The sequence below is a fragment of the Diceros bicornis genome, chromosome 8 (assembly GCF_020826845.1).
Source record: "Diceros bicornis minor isolate mBicDic1 chromosome 8, mDicBic1.mat.cur, whole genome shotgun sequence".
Classification (NCBI taxonomy): Eukaryota; Metazoa; Chordata; class Mammalia; order Perissodactyla; family Rhinocerotidae; genus Diceros; species Diceros bicornis.
The window spans coordinates 43,280,834-43,301,240 of NC_080747.1; the positions used below are offsets into that span (position 1 = coordinate 43,280,834).

General features: G+C 37.3%; 1 protein-coding gene across 1 annotated transcript in view; it reads right to left on the minus strand.

Annotated features, from left to right (window-relative positions):
• The window catches only part of PDCL2 (phosducin like 2), a 40,186-nt gene that overhangs the window by 5,496 nt on the left and 14,283 nt on the right, over nt 1–20,407 (minus strand). The window contains exons 2-4 of the mRNA XM_058547113.1: nt 15,112–15,232; nt 14,250–14,340; nt 877–1,020 (exon numbers count right to left, since the gene is read on the minus strand). Coding sequence (XP_058403096.1) covers nt 877–1,020; nt 14,250–14,340; nt 15,112–15,232 — 356 coding nt within the window. The remainder of the gene's footprint in view (nt 1–876; nt 1,021–14,249; nt 14,341–15,111; nt 15,233–20,407) is intronic.

A 20,407-nucleotide genomic window follows, 5' to 3' on the forward strand; every position in this document is an offset into this window, starting at 1 on the left:
TACTTTGAAATCATTCTGCAAATACGCACACACACAAAAAATGATATAAATATGGCAAAATATTCATTGTTCAATCCACCTGGTCGATATTTAGGGTGCTCACTTTATCATTCTTTCTACTCTTCTGTATGTTTGAAATTTTCCATAATATAAATTTTTTTTTTAATTAACTGCCAAAGAGTACTTATCTTTCTAAGCAGTGAAGCTAAGTACCTTAGGGGTACTGTAGATATTAAACCAATTTGCTGTTTTTCCTGTTGAACTTGAGGGGTGACTCAGGGATATAGAGGATTTGTGAGCGTGTTTTCCAGAGGATTTGTGACTTTGTTTTGCAGGAGAAAGAGAATGCCTCCGGGGAGGTTGGGATCACTGGATGGCCAGCCCTCGGCAGCGGTTGAAGCCCAGAAATCATATGGCCCAGGGGCTTATCAGAAGTGATCCTTTTGTTCCCCTGGAGCTTGTCCTGCCAAGCCCCTTAGCTCTATAAAACCCCCCTGCTTTCCATTCTTGGGGAGGCGGATTTGAGCAAACCTAGGCTCCCACCTACTCATTTTGGCCAATGTAAATAAATCTTTCTCCATCTCCAAGCATGGATGTCTCAGCGTTTGGCTTGCTGGGCATCTGGCACACGAATTTGAGATTACCAGGTTCAGTATCAGAAGTGTGCCAAGTTCTTTAAATTAGACATGAAAATTTATTAAAATACTTAATTTAATCCCTGAACCCAAAGACTCTATACATATATATGTGTATATATACATATATTTCTTTTTCTTGAGTAGTCTTTGTTTTATGCTTTATAAACCCTTAACACCAGAAATATATACCTTAAAACATTAATATATTAACATTTTGCAAAAATGCTATGGTAATTACCTTGATCTGTATAGATGAATTATAACCCATACATCTTTTTCTGCATTTGTGACTTCACTCACATACTGATTTCCAGAAATTTCTCTTAATTCCCCAAATTTTTGTTTTTTCTTAAGAGCTTTCCATTCCTGTAACCGTTTTTCTCTAAGTAAAAAAAATGAAATTAAATTACATAAGAAAATTGTTATAGTCTTAAGTTCATTCCTATATACAGTAATAATTTAGGGCAATAAATGTAATGCTAGTACCTGTCAAACACTTTAAAGAATAATAGAATAATTATTAATGGAATTATAATGTCAATTTCTCTTTTTATATGGGAATTTGTGTTATGAGTATTACAAAGTATAAAAAGTTAGCTATTGACTTTTAAATTTATTTTTATTAAAGACTAGGTCTTAATCATAGCTATGGAGACTTTATTTAGACATTGGGCCAAGAAATTTTCACTCACAGGTTAAACACTTATTAAGGGAGAATATACATAATAATAATAGTTAACATTTTTTGAGTGCTTACTGCATTGCCAGACACTATCTTAAGTGCATTACATTAACTAATTTAATCCCTACAAAAACATTATGAACTTGGTACTATTATTGTCCTCATTTACATCATCTTAAGTATCATGCTAAACTGACCTTCAGTCCAAAGCCTTTGTGAATATGTGTAATTACCTGTTATAAATTTATTGCAGGTAGAGAGGTGGTAGAGAAGAGTGATTATGAGTTTGGACTCTGAGGTCAGACTAAACTGGGTTTTAAATGCCAGCTCCCACTTACTAGCATCATGAATTGGGGCAAGTTATTTAATCTCTCTAAGCTTCAGTTTCCCCAACTGCAAATTGGAATAATACTAATACCTACTGGCATGGGATTGTGGGAGATTAAATGAGATAGTATATGTAAATTTCTTAGAATGGTAACTAGTGATGGGGTTCAGGGCAGGCCGCCCAAGATGTGCCACTCTGGTATGCGGATTATTTTGAGCTGAAGACAATAAAGGCTCAGAAGACTCAGAAACTTTGACCTTGCCCCCCACTAACTGCCTAAAAGAATTTAAGATAGAAGGCCTGTCCCCAGGATAGGCCATCACCGTAGACAACTCTGGTTGTGGATAGACTGGGAGGGTCCTTGATAAACCCATTCTTTTTTTTTTTTTTTAAACTTTATTTATTTTTCCCCCCAAAGCCCCAGTAGATAGTTGTATGTCATAGTTGCACAGCCTTCTAGTTGCTGTATGTGGGACGCAGCCTCAGCATGGCCAGAGAAGCGGTGTGTCGGTGCACACCCGGGATCCGAACCCGGGGCCGCCAGCAGCGGAGCGCACACACTCAACCACTAAGCCACGGAGCCAGCCCGATAAACCCATTCTTATCAAAGCTCTGAAAACCAAGTAAAAGTAGATGTTATCCTTTGTAAGAGACATTTACATTTATAAGGGAAATCTCCATTTGTAAAGGTATCATCTCCCTCTCTGTACCAGGAAGAAGGGTGACTGACCTTATCTCTAGACACTCTTATCAGTGCAAGAACTTAAATCTGCATGTTAACCTTAATCTTGTTTACTGTGCTTTTCTGGTACTCTCCCATAGCTGACTCCCCCCACCCCCAACATCCTCCTTTGTCTTTACCTGAAGATAATATTTAAGATGAGAACCTCCACCATTTTGTCATTACCCAGTTATTCCTGGGTCTCTCCCATGTATACATGTGATAAAGCTTTGTTTAATTCTCTCCTGTTATTCTGTCTCATGTCAATTTAATTCGTAGCCCAGCCAGAAAGGACCCAGAGTGGGTAGAGGATAGATCTTCCTCCCCTGCACTAGCGAACAGTGAACGTTCAATAAATGTTACCTAGCAATTCATCTGTAGAGAATCTTAAAACTTGTTAAACAACTCTCAAAATTTATATACTTTGATTTAATTGTTGAATTCTTGGATTCATGAAGCAAATCCAAATGGTTTCTGACACATCTGCAAGTTTCTTACAAGTTACTGATTGTATATCTCTAAGTTATCTGGGAGTAATTACTGCCCTTTTTTCTCTGTGTATTAATGATATTTTCTTATTTTCTATATTCTTGGATGCTCTGGCATCTGGGGCCTTGCTGATCCTGGAGAGACTGCCTCTCCCAGGGTTAGCTAATTCCTAAAGATAGCAAACACCTGCCCAAGAGCACATTCCTTAAATGCAAACCAACTGATCCACAGCTCAATCCTTCAACCACCTGCTTTACTGGGCTGAGCCACTATCCCCCCGCCCTAATCATCCCTGGGCCAGGTACCAGGCAACTAGAGACAGCCACTATAACTCAGAGCCTGAAAAATTATTCAAACTAGCCAATCCTAAATCTGCTTACCCTGCCTAGCTTGCATTTCCCACAGACATCACAATAAAGCCTCATGTCCATGCTATTCCCTCACTCCTTCTGCCTCTTGGCCAACTCTGGTGCTTCCCTGTGTGGCCCTGCATTGTGGGGCATGCCCCCTACTCTTGAGAATTGTAAGTAACAAACAATCTTTTCAAGGGCAATTATCTCCTAATCTCTTGGCTTCACCATACCTAAATAAATATAAAATCCCAGGTATATTTTAAAACACCCTGTCCTTATTTCACCTAGTAGAAATACGTCAGGTAGAACCACTCACCTACATAACAATTAATCTAAGCAAAATGTAGCCTAGAGGAAAATGGCAAGAATACTAATCCAAGTCTAGGGCCCTCTCATGGTTTTCAAACTGAAGTCCTTAAATTTTCCCTCTACGGGCCCAGATATTCAGAACTTACAGTTACTCCAAAGATCTTTTGTCAGTCCTATTTTGCTTGCATTGAGTATTTGGCATCATTATCATTAACTTCCCTCAATTTGATCTCACTGGCTTAATATCTTTCAAAAATTTCAAACAGTTTTTGTTCCAGTGATGGCACCATGCCCCACTTAATGATGCAACTCTGAACTACTTCTCTTCTTCCTCCCCTCCTCCACCTTCTCCTCCTCAGTTTTCTTTATTTCAGTGGTATTAAGCAGGGAGAGACATAAATACCTAGGTTAGTTTTGCCACCAGGAAGTGACAGTTGTTCAATGGCCTGCATTTTTCACCTAACAATCATATCAGTTGAGATTCAGTTGCATAAACAGAAAGCCCTCTAGCTATTTTAAGCAGAAAGAAGCTTAATCGGGGGAATTAAATGCTTTACAAACTCAATGGAAAGAGGAAGGAGGAGACTCTAGGCTGGGCTACCAGGAATGACTCCCAGAACAACACTGCAAAACTGGTCTGCGGAGGAAACAGCTTTCTCTGTGGCAATCCAGAAATTGAGGAATCTGGAACTATGTTCCAGTTATGCCCTACTATCAAACTACTCTGGGGATCAGACAACTGCTGGGAAAACTTTTGTCTCTAGGAACCTATCTCCTTAGCAAAGACTGGGAGAAAATATTTCCAAAACCCACATCTGTTAAAGGACTGTTATCCAAAATATACAAAGAACTGTAAAAACTCAACAATAAGAAAACAAACCACATGATTATAAAATGGGCCAAAGGCCTTAACAGACACCTCGTCAAAGAAGATACACAGATGACAAAGAAGCATATGAAAACATGCACCACATCTATGTCATCAGGGAAATGCAAATTAAAACAACAAGAGACCATTACACGCCTATTAGAATGGCCAAAACGTGGAGCACTGACAACGCCAAGTACTGGGGAGGATGTGGAGCAGCAGGAGCTCTCGCTGCTGGTGGAAACGCAAAAGGGCACAGCTTGTGGAAGGTTTTTGGAAGTTTAGAGGTTTCTTACAAAACTAAACATACCCTTACCACATGATCCAGCTACTGCGCTCCTTGGTATTTAGCCAAAGGAGTTGAAAACTTACATCCACATAAAAACCAGCACATGGGTGTTTATAGCAGCTTTATTCATCACTGCCAAAACTTAGAAGCAACCAAGATGTCCTTCAGTAGGTGAATGGATAAATAAACTATGCTACATCCAGACAATGGGATGTTATTCAGTACTAAACACAAATGAGCTATCAAGCCATGAAAAGACCTGGCATTTTACTTAGTGAAAGAAGCCAATCTGAGAAGGCTACATACTGTATGATCCCAAATATGTGACATTCTGGAAAAGGCAAAACTATGGAGACAATAAAAAGATCAGTGGTTGCCAGAGGTTGGCAGTGGGGGAGGGATGAATAGGGAGAGCACAGAGGATTTTTAGGGCAGTGAAAATACTCTGTATGATATTATAATGATGGATATATGTCATTATGCATTTGTCCAAACCCAAAGAATGTAAACCAAGAATGAACTGTAATGTACACTATGGACTTTGGGAGATTATGATGTATCCATGTAGGTTCATCAATTACAACAAATGTATCACTCTGGTGGGGGATGTTAATAATGGGAGAGGCTTTGCATGTGTAGAGGCAGGAGCTATATTGGAAATTTCTATACTTGCCACTCACTTGTCCTGTGAACCTAAAACTGCTTTTGAAAAAAAAGTCAAAAAAATTTTTAGCTGCTGTTTTGTTTTGGTTTTAAATGAAGAATTTGCTTTAAATCAGAGCTATCAAGATGACTACAGAATTTTCTTAAGAACAAGTAAAAATTTGAAAGGTTACAGTTTCCTTTTTCCATACATCCAAAGTGACAGCAGAGATATGAAAATAATGCCATAATTTGGTGGCAATTAGATTTGGACTTTTGATGTGGAATATGCAACTGAAAGAACTTCTACGTATGGTATCTCGCTTTAATCTCCATGGCAGAGACTATTTGGGTGGTCATCAGTATAGCTTCCTCTCCCAGGGCTCACAGGAAGACAGCATTTGCCAGCTTTCCTTGCAGTTAGAGTGGGGCCAAAAAACTGGATTATATCCAATGCAACATGAGTGAAAGTGATACGTGCATTTCTGTGTCTCATCCCTGAAATGTCTCTTGCCATCTTTCACACTGTGTCCCTGGTCCACAGGGCTGGAGGTAAAGGATTCCGAGATGATGTGGCCCCTAAGGAAAAGAGCCCAGATCCCTAGTCATCACCGGGAGGAGAGCTGATTAGCAGAATTGTAGACATGCATCATCTGTGAGTGAGGAAATTTCATGTGAAACCACTAAGATTTTGTGGTTGTGTTACAGCAGCTAGCATTAATTATCTTAATAAATTCTGCTGACACAAATGATTACATCATTGGGTTTACTATCACTGACCAATCCTTGCATTCCTTGAATAAACCCTAGTTATTCACTATCTATGATTATTTTAATACACCATTTTATTTGCTAATATTGTATTTAAGATTTTGGCATCTGTGTTTCAAAAGTGAAATTGGTCTAAAGCAATATTTTTCAACTTGAGGCATGTGGACATCCTGTATGAGAATCACTTGGGTATGGCATGTTCCACAGATGGGTATATTCCTGAGACCCAACTCAAATTTACTGAATATTACCTCTTGGTGTTGGTCTCAGGAAGGTGCATTTTTAACTTTTTATTATGGACAGTTATTAACATATATAAAAGTAAAAAGACCCCAGATGTATGTATCTTCCATCAATAATTTCTATTCAAGGCCAGTCTTCTTTCATCTCTACCCCCATTAACTCCCCATCTCAAGGGCTATTCTGAAGCAAATATAAGACATGATGTCATTTCATCTGTAAATATTTCATTATATATCTCTATGACAATACTTTAAAAAATTTAATTCACATGGCATAATCACACCTAAAACAATGATAATTCCTTATATATTCAGGTATTATTCAATTAATCCTATTCTTTCCACTTAAAAAAGTGTATTTAACTGTGATAAAATATACATAAAATTTACCATGTTAACCATTTTTAAGTGTACAGTTCAGTGGCATTAGGTACTGTCTCCATTTGTTAAAGTTTGTTTATTCAAATTTCTTTGTTGAAGGAAACTAGATGGCTTGTCCAAAGCTTCCCATAGTCTGAATTTTGTGAATTGCATTATCGTGAAATCAATTCACCAAGAAATCTAAATTTCTAGTAACAATGGTAGGTGATTATTTTGACTAACCAACTTAAGAACCATGAGTCTATTATTTCCTGAACTAGGCTTGTCTGATTGTAATAATAGGGTTATATTATCAATAAATATAATAATGTCATATGCAATAAATTAGTAACATTTCCAGCTCTATAAAAACATAGGAATTATCTGTGCCTTGAAAGTAGAGAAAAATCATGGGGGCCGGCCCAGTGACGTAGTGGTTAAGTACACACACTCTGCTTTTGTGGCCCAGGGTTCACTGGTTCAGATCCCGGGCGCAGACCTACACACCACTTACCAAGCCATGCTGTGGCAGCATCCCACGTACAAAGTGGAAGAAGATGGGCACGGATGTTAGCCTAGGGCCAATCTTCCTCAGTAAAAAGGGGATTGGCAACAGATGTTAGCTCAAGGCTAACACAAAAAAAAAAAAAAGAAAAGGAAAGTAGAGAAAAATCAGCTAGATAACAAATTTTAGGAAGAAGGCTATCTTCTCAATTATGCTCACAAAAAAAAAAAAAGAAAAGGAAAGTAGAGAAAAATCAGCTACAGAACAAATTTTAGGAAGAAGGCTATCTTAATTATGCTTTTCTATCTCTTATTGAGTCAATTTTGGAAATTTATATTTTTATTTAAAAGTCCTATTTTTTAAATGATGTAGATGATCATACACCAAATACTCTCCTGTGTCTGGCTTCTTTCATCTGGTATAATGTTTTTGAATTCCACCAAAGCTATTGTGTGTATCAGTTGTTTGCTTACTACTCTTTGTTGTTGTTAGTGCCAGTAAGGTGGGTTCCAACTCCTAGCGACCCTGGGTACAGCTGAGCAGAACCCTGCTCTGTCTTTTTTGTGCCATCCTCTCACCTTCTGGTGCTACATCAGACAATGCTCCGCTGCTATTCATAGGGTTTTCGTGGCCAATTTTTCCGGAAGTGGGTGGCCAGGTCTTTCTTCCTAGTCTGTCTTAGTCAGGAAAGTCCACTGAAACCTATCCACCATGGGTGATTCTGCTGGTATTTGAAATACCAGCGACATAGCTTTCAGCATCACAGAAACATGCAGCCACCACCAGTATGACAACTGACAAATGGATGGTATGGTTCCCTGACTGGGAAACAAACCTGGGCAGTGGCAGTGAGAGCGCTGAATCTTAACCACTAGACCACCAGCGCTGGGCTTACTATCCTTACAGAGTAATATTCCATTTCATAAGTAAACTACAATTTGCTTATTCATTCACCTCACATTCATTCTTCATATTGATGGACTTTTGGGTTGTTTCCAGTTTCTGGCTATTGTGACTATTCATGTACAAGTCTTTGTATTAACAAATATCTTCAATTCTCTCAAGTAAACATCCAGGAATGTAATCGCTTGGTTATACGTTAAAGGCATATGTAACTTCATAAGAAATTGCCAAACTATTTTCCAAAGTAGTCATATGTGAGTTACAGTTCCTCCAGATCTTTAGTTTTTAATTGTAATATAATTCATATATAATAAAATTCAACTATTTAAAGTGTACAATTCAGTGATTTTTTTAAATATTCAAGAAATAGTGCACCCATCACCACTATCTAATTCCAGAATATTTTTATTGCCCCAGAAGAAACCACGCATCTATTTGCAGTTATTCCCTATTCCCCCATCCCAGGCCCAGGCAATTAATAATCTGCTTTCTATCTCTATGGATTTTCCTATTCTGGACATTTCATATAAATGGAATCATATAAAATGTGGCCTTTTGTCACTGGCTTCTTTTGCTTAGCGTAATATTTTCAAGATTCAATCCTGTTGTAGCGTGTATCAGTATATATCATTTCTTTCCATGGCTGAACAACATTCCATTGTATGAATATACAGTCATCCCTTGGTATCCTAGGGGGACTGGTTCCAGGACCCCTGTGGATACTAAATCGGCAGACACTCAAATCCCTGATTCAACTAATTGCAGACCATAAACATAGTACACAATCTGCGGTTGGTTGAATCCCCAAATGCAGAACTCTGGAACTCAGGATACAGAGGGCCGACTGTACCATATTTTGTTTATTCACCCACCAGTTGATGGACATTCAGGTTTTTTGTACTTTTTGGCTATTGTAAATAAAGCTGCTATGAACATTCATGCACACGTTTTGTCTTTTCAATTCTCTTGGGTATATATATCTAGGAGTGGAATTGCTGGATCATATGGAAATTCTATGATTAACATTTGAGGAAATTCCAGACTGTTTTTCAAAGCAGTGCACCATTTTACATTCACACTAGCAATGTATGAGGGTTCCAATTTCTCCACATGCTCACCAACACTTTTGTTATTGTCTGTCTTCTTTATTATAACCACCCTAGTGGGACTAAAGTGGAATCTCACTGTATTTTTTATTTGCATTTCTGTAATGACTAATCGAGCATCTTTTCATGTGCTTATTTTCCATTTGTATACCTTCTTTGGAGAAATGTCTATTCAAGTCCTTTGCATGTTTTTTAATTGGGTTATTTGACTTTTTGTTGTTGAGTTTTAGGAGTTCTTTTTATATTCTGGTTAGTAATCCCTATCATACATACAATTTAAAAATATTTTCTCCCGTTGTGTGAGTTGTCTTTTCACTCTCGATAGTGTCCTTTCATGCACAAAAGTTTTAAATTTGGATGAAGTCCAATTTGTCTATTTTTTTCTTTTGTTGCCTGCTTTTGGTGTCATAGCTTAGAAATCATTGCCAATCCAATATCATGGACTTTTCCCTCTATGTTTTCTTCAAAGAGTTTTATAGTTTTAGTTCTTTAATCTGTTTTGAGTTAATTTTTGTATATGATGTGAGGTAGGAGTCCAACTTTATTCTTCTGTATGTGGATATCCAGTTATCCTAGAAACATGTGTTGGAAAGATCGTCCTTTCCCTATTGCATGGTCTTGGACCTTTGTTGAAAAGCACTTGACTATATATGAGAGGGTTTCTTTCTGGGCTCTCTATTCTATTCCATTGGTCTGGATGTCTATCCTTACATCACTACCACACTGTTTTGATTACTGTTGCTTTGTAGTAAGTTTTGAAATCAGGAAGTGTGGTTCCTCCAACTTTGTTCTTTCTCAAGATTACTTTGGTTTTCATGATCTGGATTGTGTTTCTTTTTAATTATTCTGCTAATTTCTGCCTTTAATTGGAGATTAATTGGATTACTTTAAAAATCATTTACATTTAAAGTATGTAATGTAAGTGCCCAACATTAAGCTTTTTGATTATAATGTAAGTGCCTAAAATTAAGCTTTTGATTGCCAAGGCATTCATTTCAAAAGACATCCATCTTGAAAAACATATTGCCAGCTGTACGACACAGCTACAAGCAAAACAACTAAATAAGGAATTAGACTGCCCCTACTCCTGAAGGTCCCTCTTCCAAAAAGCCCCGGGTAACCTAGATAACTGACCACTGTGTGACCCCGCTTCTCCCTTCCCATACCTTAATTCCAGCTCTTATGCTCTAAATTAGCCAAGAAAGAGTGAGCCTGCAAAATCTAGACACCCCACCACTGGACGCTAATAAAAGCAGAGCCCCGGGTCTGCCTTGTCTCTCTCTCTACCCATGACCTGGCTATGTGGCCTTCAAGTATGCCACGTATCCTCCAGGACCTGTGAGTAATAAATCTTGTTCTTCAAAGTTCCCTGATGGTTTCTTATTGAAGTCCATCCTGCAATCGTAATAAGAACCACAAGGGCCAGTCAAGCCGCAACACATGAGTAATACGGGCCCGGGTGAGTGCATCAGGCATTCCTAGCCAGTAGCATCACTATCAGTAGGCTGGGACCAACACAACAAAGTAATTACTGATAAAGAAGGACTCACTCCTGCCATTTAGCTATTTTCTGTATTTAGTACATGCTTTTTGTTCCTCAATTCTTCCATCACGGCTTCTTCTTCTATTTAGTTGATTTTTGTAGTGTACTATTTTGATTTCCTTCATCTTTTCTTTTCTGTATTCTTTTATTTTTTTCTTAGCGGTTACCTTAAGGATTAAAATTAATATCTTATAATGACCTACTGTGAATAATACCAACTTAGTTTCAATAGCATACAAACACTCTGCTCCTATACATCTTCATCCCTCCCCCTTTATATTGTTATTGTTACACACTGCATTGTAATATATTGTGCATTTATTAACATCAATTTGTAATTATCATTTTGTGCATTTGCCTTTTAAATCATATAGAAAAAAAGGAGTTAAAAACCAAAAGTACAGTAATACTGGCTTTTATATTTACCTATGTAGTTACCTTCACCTATGTTATTTATTTCTTCATATGGCTTTGAGTTACAGTCTAGTGCCCTGTAATTTCAGCCTGAAAGACTCCTTTAGCTAATTTTTAGGGCAATTCTAGTTGTAAGACATTCACTTAGCTTTTATATAGGAATGTCTTAATTTCTCCTTCATTCGTGTAGCATAGCTTTGCCAGATATAGAACTCTTGGTTAACAGCTTTTTTTTTTTCCTTACAGCACTTCAAATATATCAACACACTGCCTCCTGGCCTCCAAGATTTCTGATGAGAAATTGGCTGATGGTCTTATTAAGAGTATCTTGTATGTGACAAATTGCTTCTCTTTTGCTGATTTCAAGCTTCTGTCTTGGTTTTTTGATAGCTGATTTTGTTGTGTCTTGGTGTGGTTCTCTCTGATTTATCCTACTTGGAGTTCACTGAGCATCTTGTGATTTGTAGATTTATATATTTTGTCAAATTTGGGAAGTTTTCGGCCATTATTTCTTCAAATATTCTTTCTGCCCCTCTCTCTCTTTTCTTCTGCTAGGATTCCCACACTACATATGTTGGTTCACCTAATAGTATACCACAAGGCTAATTAGGCTCTGTTCACTTTTCTTCCTTCTTTTTAATTTCTCTTCCTCAGACTCAATAATTTCAATTGTCCTATCTTCAAATTTCCTGATTCTTTCTTCTGCGTGTTCAAATCTGCTTTTGAAGGTCCCTGGTGTATATTTCACTTTAATTATTCTACTTTTTAGTTTCAGAATATCTTTTGGGTTTCTTTTTATAATTTCTATCTCTTTATTGCTATTCTCATTTTGTTCATATGATGTTTTCCTGTCTTTGTCCATGTCTTCCTTTAGCTCTTTGAGCATCTTTAATTCAGTTGTCTTAAAGTCTTTGTCTAGTAAGTCTGACATCTGGGCTTCCTCAGGTATATTTTAAATTGATTTATTTTGTTCCTTTCGATGGGCTATACTTTCCTGTTTCTTTGTATGCCTTGTGATTTTTTTGTTGAAAAGTGAACATTTGATTTTTATAATGTGGTAACTCTGGAAATTAGATTCTCCTCCTTCTCTATGTTTATGTTATTTTTTAAAGTATTGTAGGGTCTCTGTGCCAGAGATCAGCCTGAGGTGAAAGCATAAGGTCTTCTTAGGTTTTTCCTGAGCCTTCATCTTTTCCAAGGCTTTCTAAATTCCCCCAAATATATGGTTGTTTTTGAATGTCAGAAACAAAACAAAACCAGATGTGGCCCCTTTAAATCCCCTGGAAGCCACCTAAGCCAGTAAGGGTTGACACACTGGCAGCCAGTCTCTGTGCCTCTACCTCTGCATTCAGAAGCAGCAATCTGCAATCAGAACACAGAACCTTGATATGTGAGGACAAAGTCCTTATTGCCCACCCCAGCTCCAGCAAGCTGTGCCAGAAACAAAGGTTGTTGCCCACCCAGCTGCCTGACACAGAGCTGGGAGGTGAGGGATGGATAGCTATTACACACCAAGGACTGAAATCAACCAATACTAACGGCAATTTACCAGCCAAGCTTTATCCTATAAGCTGCAAGTGTCCAAACAGACTTGAGTTCCAAAGCTGTCACTTTAGTTTCTGTCACAGTTTCTGCCAGTACAATTGTTGTCTATGTGGAGAGATGGATTCCTGGAGCTTTCTACTCTGCCATCCTTACTGATGTTAACCTGGTCAGTTGTTTTTTGAAAGTCCCTCAAATTTGAGTTCCTCTAATGATTAGACTGAGGTTATGCATTATTCAGAAGGATACTACAGAGGTGATATGTCTTCCTCAGTGCATCATATCAGGAGTTACTTGATGTCAACATGTATTACTGGTGATGTTAACTTTGGTCATTTCCCTAACACGGGGTCTGCCAAAACTACACTGTAAACTTACTACTTCCTCCTTTATAATTACTAAAATTTTGAGATTATGCAAATATCCTGTTTCTATTTAAACTTTCACTCACTCATTTTAGCAAATCTTGCCCATGGAGGATTATTACTGTGGTGTTCAGATGGTGACTTTTCTATTTTCCTCATTCCATCTACACTTATTAATTGGAACTCTTCAGTGAGGAAGAGGTGTTACTTCCTCTGAATTTGTTCATGCATTCAGTTATTTATTTATATCACTATGGACTCTTGGGTACTTATTTTACTATTTATTTTATAATCCAATATTATAATTATTTAATTTGTTGTTTAAGTTGTTCCAACTCTGGCCTTTGTGAGATTTTTTTAGGCTCCTGTGCCTTAAAAAATTTTTTTTTAGTACTTCCTTACTTTCTGGCACCACAAATGCTCCAGACTCATATTGTACTTTCTCAACTCACAGTGTGGAATAAAGCAGTTATCCAAGGAACATGGGTTCCTTTTATTGGAGAATAGTATTTATGAAACAAGTGCTGAGAGCTAAGTGTGCTCATTGCTACCGGAGAACTGCTGCTTCTAACCTAATTCACTGTTTTTTTCATGTTAAAACAATCTTGCATTCCTGGGACCAATCCTACTTGATCAGGATGTATTATTCTCTTTTTTAAACTGCTGGACTTACTTTGCTAATATTTTATCAAAAATTTTTGTGCTTACATTCATATGAGGTATTTTTCTGTATCATTCTGTTTTTGCAATTTCTTTGTCGGATTTTAACATCAGGATAAGTTGGGAAATATATGCATCTGTTCTAATTTCTGAAGGAATTTCTTCATAATTAGTAATTATTCATTAAATGATAGAAACCCTTGACAGACACCATGCTAGAAGGAAAATCATGGCTCTCTTTTTATTGGCCTTTTATTGATATTTCCCACTTTACTCATATATAACTTAATGAAGTTTTGCTGTGTATTATTGGATAGTTTTTATTTAAACAAAGGCAAAAAAAATCAGGAAAAAAATTCCATCTTCTATAAAGTGAGTTAATTTTAAAATGTCACTTAAAAATTAGTTTTGTTCTTTTTTTAATCTATTCTGTAGACAAAATAGGGCTTATTCTTAGATTCATTCTTATAATACTTCTTCATTCAAAAACTCATAAGTTACCCAAATGAATCACTGTACCTGTATATTTCAATAGCTTGCATATCTTCGTCATCAAATTCATCTTCAGCTTCCTTCAACTGCGCAAGAGTCATCTTTTCATATGGTTTAACTAAAACAAAATAAATTGTAGATAATTGAATTGTTTAGAAACTATTTTTAATTTATAGTCACATGTATAGAAAAAAAATACATTAGATAAATGGAGATCAAGAATATCTTTAATGTTGCAGTTTCTCCAATATATAAACCTATTTTGTGGCTGACTGCTTCAGGTTTGTTTAAAATGTTATTACTCTCTCAGAGTTCACAGAACTACCAGGCTACATTTAAAAGTAGATATGAAAATCAATTAGACCCTATAAATTTAGATTTTCCCAAGTACCTCAAAATCTTGACAAATAATACATACTATATAGAATGATAAAAATAGAAGTTAATCACGAGGTAAAGAAAAAAAGCTCACTAGGTTAGATACCAGGACATTTCAGCTCTGTTAATAACTAGCACAAGACTTTCAACACATCAACTAGGAATTTTAGGCGTCCTCACTCCCTCTTTTTGTTTTTTCTTTGTGAGGAAGATCAGGCCTGAGCTAACATCCGATGCCAATCCTCCTCTTTTTTGCTGAGGAAGATTGGCCCTGGGCTAACATCTGTGCCCATCTTCCTCTACTTTATATGGGATACTGCCACAGCACGACTTGACAAGCGGCGTGTTGGTGCCTGCCCGGGATCCGAACCAGCAAACCCCGGGCTGCCAAAGCGCAGCCACTGTGCCACTGGGCTGGCCCCTCCTCTCTCCCTCTAAGTTCATGAAATACACTATCACTATCATAGCTGTATTATCCCCTTCATCCAGCCCACCAAGAGCACAACTATACCCATTGCTTCTTTCTGTAAACGTAAAACCATTTCTTCAATTTCATCTTTTGGCTCTTCTTTTGGAGGAAGAATGCCAAAATCTCTTAAAATTTCATTCCATTCTGTATCTTCATTAGGATCCTATATAAAAAATATAAAACTCTATTAACATAGTTGTACATTTTAATATGTATGTGTAAAATCAATATGTAGCATTTCTAACTATGCAATTGTTCATGAACTCTATAGATAACTAGATAATTAGTTTCAAGGAATAGAACAAAATGGCCTACTTTTTTCCCCTTTCCATACTAAAGGGAAATTTAGCACTAATGGGACTACATACCTTGATAATCAGGATACATCCTCTTCCCTCCAAGTTACACTGAGATATTTAATAAAAAATCAATTTACAAAATCAACTTACAGAAATCAGTTGCATTTCTATATACCAACAACGAACAAACAGAAAGAGAACTCAAGAAGACAATCCCATTTACAATTGCAACAATAAGAATAAAATATCTAGGAGTAAATTTAACCAAGGAAGTGAAAGACCTATACAATGAAAACTATAAGACATTATTGAGTGAAATCCATGATGACACAAGAAATGGAAAAATATTCCATGCACTTGGATTGGAAGAATAAACATAGTTAAAATGTCCATACTGCCTAAAGCAATCTACAGATTCAATGCAATCCCAATCAGAATCCCAAGGACATTCTTCACAGAAATAGAACAAAGAATACTAACATTCATATGGGGCAACAAAAGACCCCGTATAGCTAAAGCAATCCTGAAAAAGAAGAACAAGGCTGGAGGCATCACAATCCCTGACTTCAAAACATACTACAAAAGTGATAGTAATTAAAACAGCATGGGACTGGTACAAAAACAGACACACAGATCAGTGGAACAGAATTGAAAGTCCAGAAATAAAACCTCATATCTATGGGCAGCTAATCTTTGACAAAGGAGCTAAGGACATACAATGGAGAAAGGAAAGTCTCTTCAATAAATGGTGCTGGGAAAACGGGACAGCCACATGCAAAAGAATGAAAGTAGACCACCTTCTTTCGCCATACACAAAAATTAACTCAAAATGGATCAAAGACCTAAAGGGGAGACCTGAAACTATAAAACTCTTGGAGGAAAATATAGGTAGTACACTACCGGCCATCAGCCATAAAGGGATCTTCTTGAATTCCATGTCTACTCAGACAAGGGAAACAAAAGAAAAAATAAACAAGTGGGACTTCATCAGATTAAAGAGCTTCTACAAGGCAAATGAAACCAGGATCAAAATGAATGGGGAACCCACCAGCTGGGAAAAAATATTTGCAAACCGTATATCTGACAAGGGATAAATCTGCATAATATACAAAGAACTCACAGAACTGAATAACAAAAAAACAAACAACCCAATCAAAAAATGGGCAGAGGAAATGAACAGACACTTCTCCAAAGAAGATATACAGATGGCCAATAGGCACATGAAAAGATGCTCAACATCACTAGTCATCCGGGAAATGCAAATCAAAACCACACTAAGATATCACCTTACACCCGTTAGAATGGCTATAATCACCAAGACAAAAAGCAAGAAATGCTGGAGAGGCTGTGGAGAAATGGGAACCCTAATCCACTGCTGGTGAGAATGCAAACTGGTGTAGCCTCTATGGAAAACAGTACGGAGATTCCTCAAAAAATTAAAAATAGAAATACCTTATGATCCAGCTATCCCACTACTGGGTATCTACCCAATGAACCTGAAATCAACAATCCAAAGAGGCTTATGCACCCCTATGTTCATCTCAGCATTATTCACTATAGCCAAGACATGGAAGCAACCCAAATGTCCCTCAACTGATGAATGGATAAAGAAGATGTGGTATATATATACCATGGAATACTACTCAGCCATAAAGAAAGACAAAAATCATCTCATCTGCAACAACATGGATGGGCCTGGAGGGTATTATGTTAAGTGAAATAAGCCAGAAAGAGAAAGACAAACAGGGCATGATTTCACTCATATGTGGAAGATAAACCAACACACGCACAGATAGAACTGTTTGGTGTTTACCAGGGGCTAGTGGGGTGGGGAGTGGGCACAAGGGTTGGAGGAATGCACTTATATGGTGACTGATTAACAATAATGCACAACAAAAATTTCACAAGAAAAAAGGGAAAGGAAAGGAAAAGAAAGGAGAGGAGAGGAGAGGAGAGGAGGAAGGGAGGAAGGGAGGAAGGAGGGAGGGAGGGAGGGAGGAAGGAAGGAAGGAAGGAAGACAAAATTTTCCCATTTGCAACAACATGGATGGACCTGGAGGGTATTATGTTAAGCGAAATAGGCCAGAAAGAGAAAGACAAACACCACATGATTTCACTCATAAGTGGAAGATAAACTAACACACAGACAGAGAGAACTGTTTGGTGGTTACCAGGGGCAAGGCGAAATGGAGGTGGGCACAAGGAGTGAAGGGATGCATTTATATGGTGACAGACAAACAATACTATACACCAAAAATGTCACAACAAAGAAAAAAATCAATTTAGAACACATATATCAAATATTAATGAAATAAACTCATAAGTCATGGAAATAAACTCTGATGCCCATAGTAGGCAAAACCAATTCACACCATGCACAAATACTGTTTTGTTTCTTTTTCTACATAAGTATTCAAGATAAGCTCCAGGTAAGCTTACTTCTTTTTCAGCTATTTAGCTTCATGGGACTTCTACTCCCAGGTTAAATTTTAGAAGAAGCCAAGAATCTTTCCATAGTTCAATTTCTGTCTAATCATAATTTCTTTTTATGAAAGTTAACCTTGTTTTCCTTGTTACTTAGGCTTTGATATTTTATTTGCTGCTTTTCCAGGAGTTGTCTGTCATATATTAACTATTGTCTTTCTAGCCTGCTATCCACTTTCTCTGATGTTTCCAGAGGAAGGGAAAACTTAATTGTATACATGAGTGAAGACTGTGGCAAACAAAGTATAAGATGGCCTTGAAGATCTCCACTTTCTGGTATTCACATCCCTTCCTAATCCCCTCTCCTTGATTATGGGTGGGAACTGTGACATGCTTCTAGCCAATAGAATATGGCAAAAGTGAAGGAACGTCATTTCTGGGATTACATTCTATAAGATTGTAACTTTCATCTTGCCAGCACTCTCTCTCACTTGCAGGTGTTGGAGAAGCAAGCTGCCATATTCTGAGGTGCCCTATGGAGAGAACTGTATGACAAGGAAAACATTGCCAACAGTCAGCCAGGAACTGATGTCCTCAGTCCAATAGCCCTAAGAGAACTGAATTCTGCCAGCTACCGCGTAAGTGAATTTAGAAGTGGATCCTTCCTGTTGTGCCTTTATATGAGACCCTAGCTCTGGCTGACACTTCGATTGCAACCTTGTGGGAGACTCTGAAGCAGAGGGCCCAGCTAAGCAATGCCTGGATCCTTGACCCATAAAAACTCGGAGGTAATAAATGTGTTGTTTTAAGCCACCAAGTTTTTGGTAATTTCTCATGCAACAATGGATAACTAATACAAGTATTATCTTATTTCTCCTCTTCATTCCATTCTTTGGCCAAAGTTTTGTTTTTCTATCCACATCCAGTCTTTTACTGGTCTCTCTATCCATGAGACCTTCCAGTCCCCATTTGTTCTATATGTCTTATAACAATTTAAAAAATTACCATCAGCAGGAGTTCTGCACTTGCTAATGGAAGACTAGATAATTTGGATCAAGCCTCTTGCTGAGAACAGCTAGTAAAACTGAACAAAATAGATGAAAATCAATTTGAAGGCATTGGAGAATCAACGAGGCAGTGAAGAGAATTATGGGGAGAAGATCCTGGATGAAAAGGAGACCCAAAGACAGGAGCTCTACGTTTGGGCCATTCCCCTTGGATCAACTGCCAATTCTAGAAGAGGCCAAGAGGCTGAGAGATTGAATAAAGGTCCATAAATTTGAGAACAGTGACCAAAGACAGAAATCAATAAGAAAACAGTAATTAGGAGATCATCATACATTTGAGATATAAGAAAAAATTTTCTAAATAACCCATGGGTCAAAGAATAAATCACAATGGGAATTAAAAAGCATTAGGAATTGAATGATAGCAATAAAGCCGCATATCAAAAATATGTGGGCTGCAACTAAAGCAGTTCTTAAAAGGAATTTTATATTCCTTTTAATTTTATATTAGAATATGAAAAAGGCTTAAAAATTAAGATATAAGCATCCAACCTAAAAAGTTGGAAAAAGAACATCAAAATAAATCAAAGGTAGAAGTAAGGAAATAATAAAGGTGAAAGTAGAAATTGATGACATGAAAAATGAATATATGATAGAGAGGATTAACAAGGCCAAAAATTGGTTCTTTTTTTTTAATTTTTTGTTTATTGCAGTAACATTGGTTTATAACATTGTAAAAATTTCAGGTGTACATCATTGTACTTCTATTTCTGCATAGATTACATCATGTTCACCACCAAAATACTAATTACAACCCATCACCACACACATGTACCGAATTATCCCTTTCACCCTCCTCCCTCCCCCCTTCCCCTCTGGTAACCACCAATCCAATCTCTGTTCCTATGTGTTTGTTTATTGTTGTTATTATCTACTACTTAATGAAGGAAATCATGCGGTATTTGACCTTCTCCCTCTGACTTATTTCACTTTGCATTATACCCTCAATGTCCATCCATGATGTCACAAATGGCTGGATTTCATCGTTTCTTATGGCTGAGTAGTATTCCATTGTGTATATATACCACAGCTTCTTTGTCCATTCGTCCCTTGATGGGCACTTAGGTTGCTTCCAAGTCTTGGCTATTGTGAATAACGCTGCAATGAACACATGGGTGCATGTACCTTTACAAATTGGTGTTTTCAAGTTCTTTGGATAAATACCCAGCAGTGGGATGGCTGGATCATATGGTAGTTCTATCCTTGATTTTTTGAGGAATCTCCATACTGTTTTCCATAGTGGCTGCACCAGTTTGCACTCCCACCAGCAGTGTATGAGAGTTCCCTTCTCTCCACATCCTCTCCAACACATGTTGTTTCCTGTCTTGTTAATTATAGCCATTCTGACGGGCGTGAGGTGATATCTCATTGTAGTTTTGATTTGCATTTCCCTGATAGTTAATGATTTTGAACATCTCTTCATGTGTCTGTTGGCCATCTGTATATCTTCTTTGGAGAAATGTCTGTTCAGGTCCTTTGCCCATTTTTTAATTGGGTTGGTAGTTTTTTTGTTGGTAAGATGCATGAGTTCTTTATATATTTTGGAAA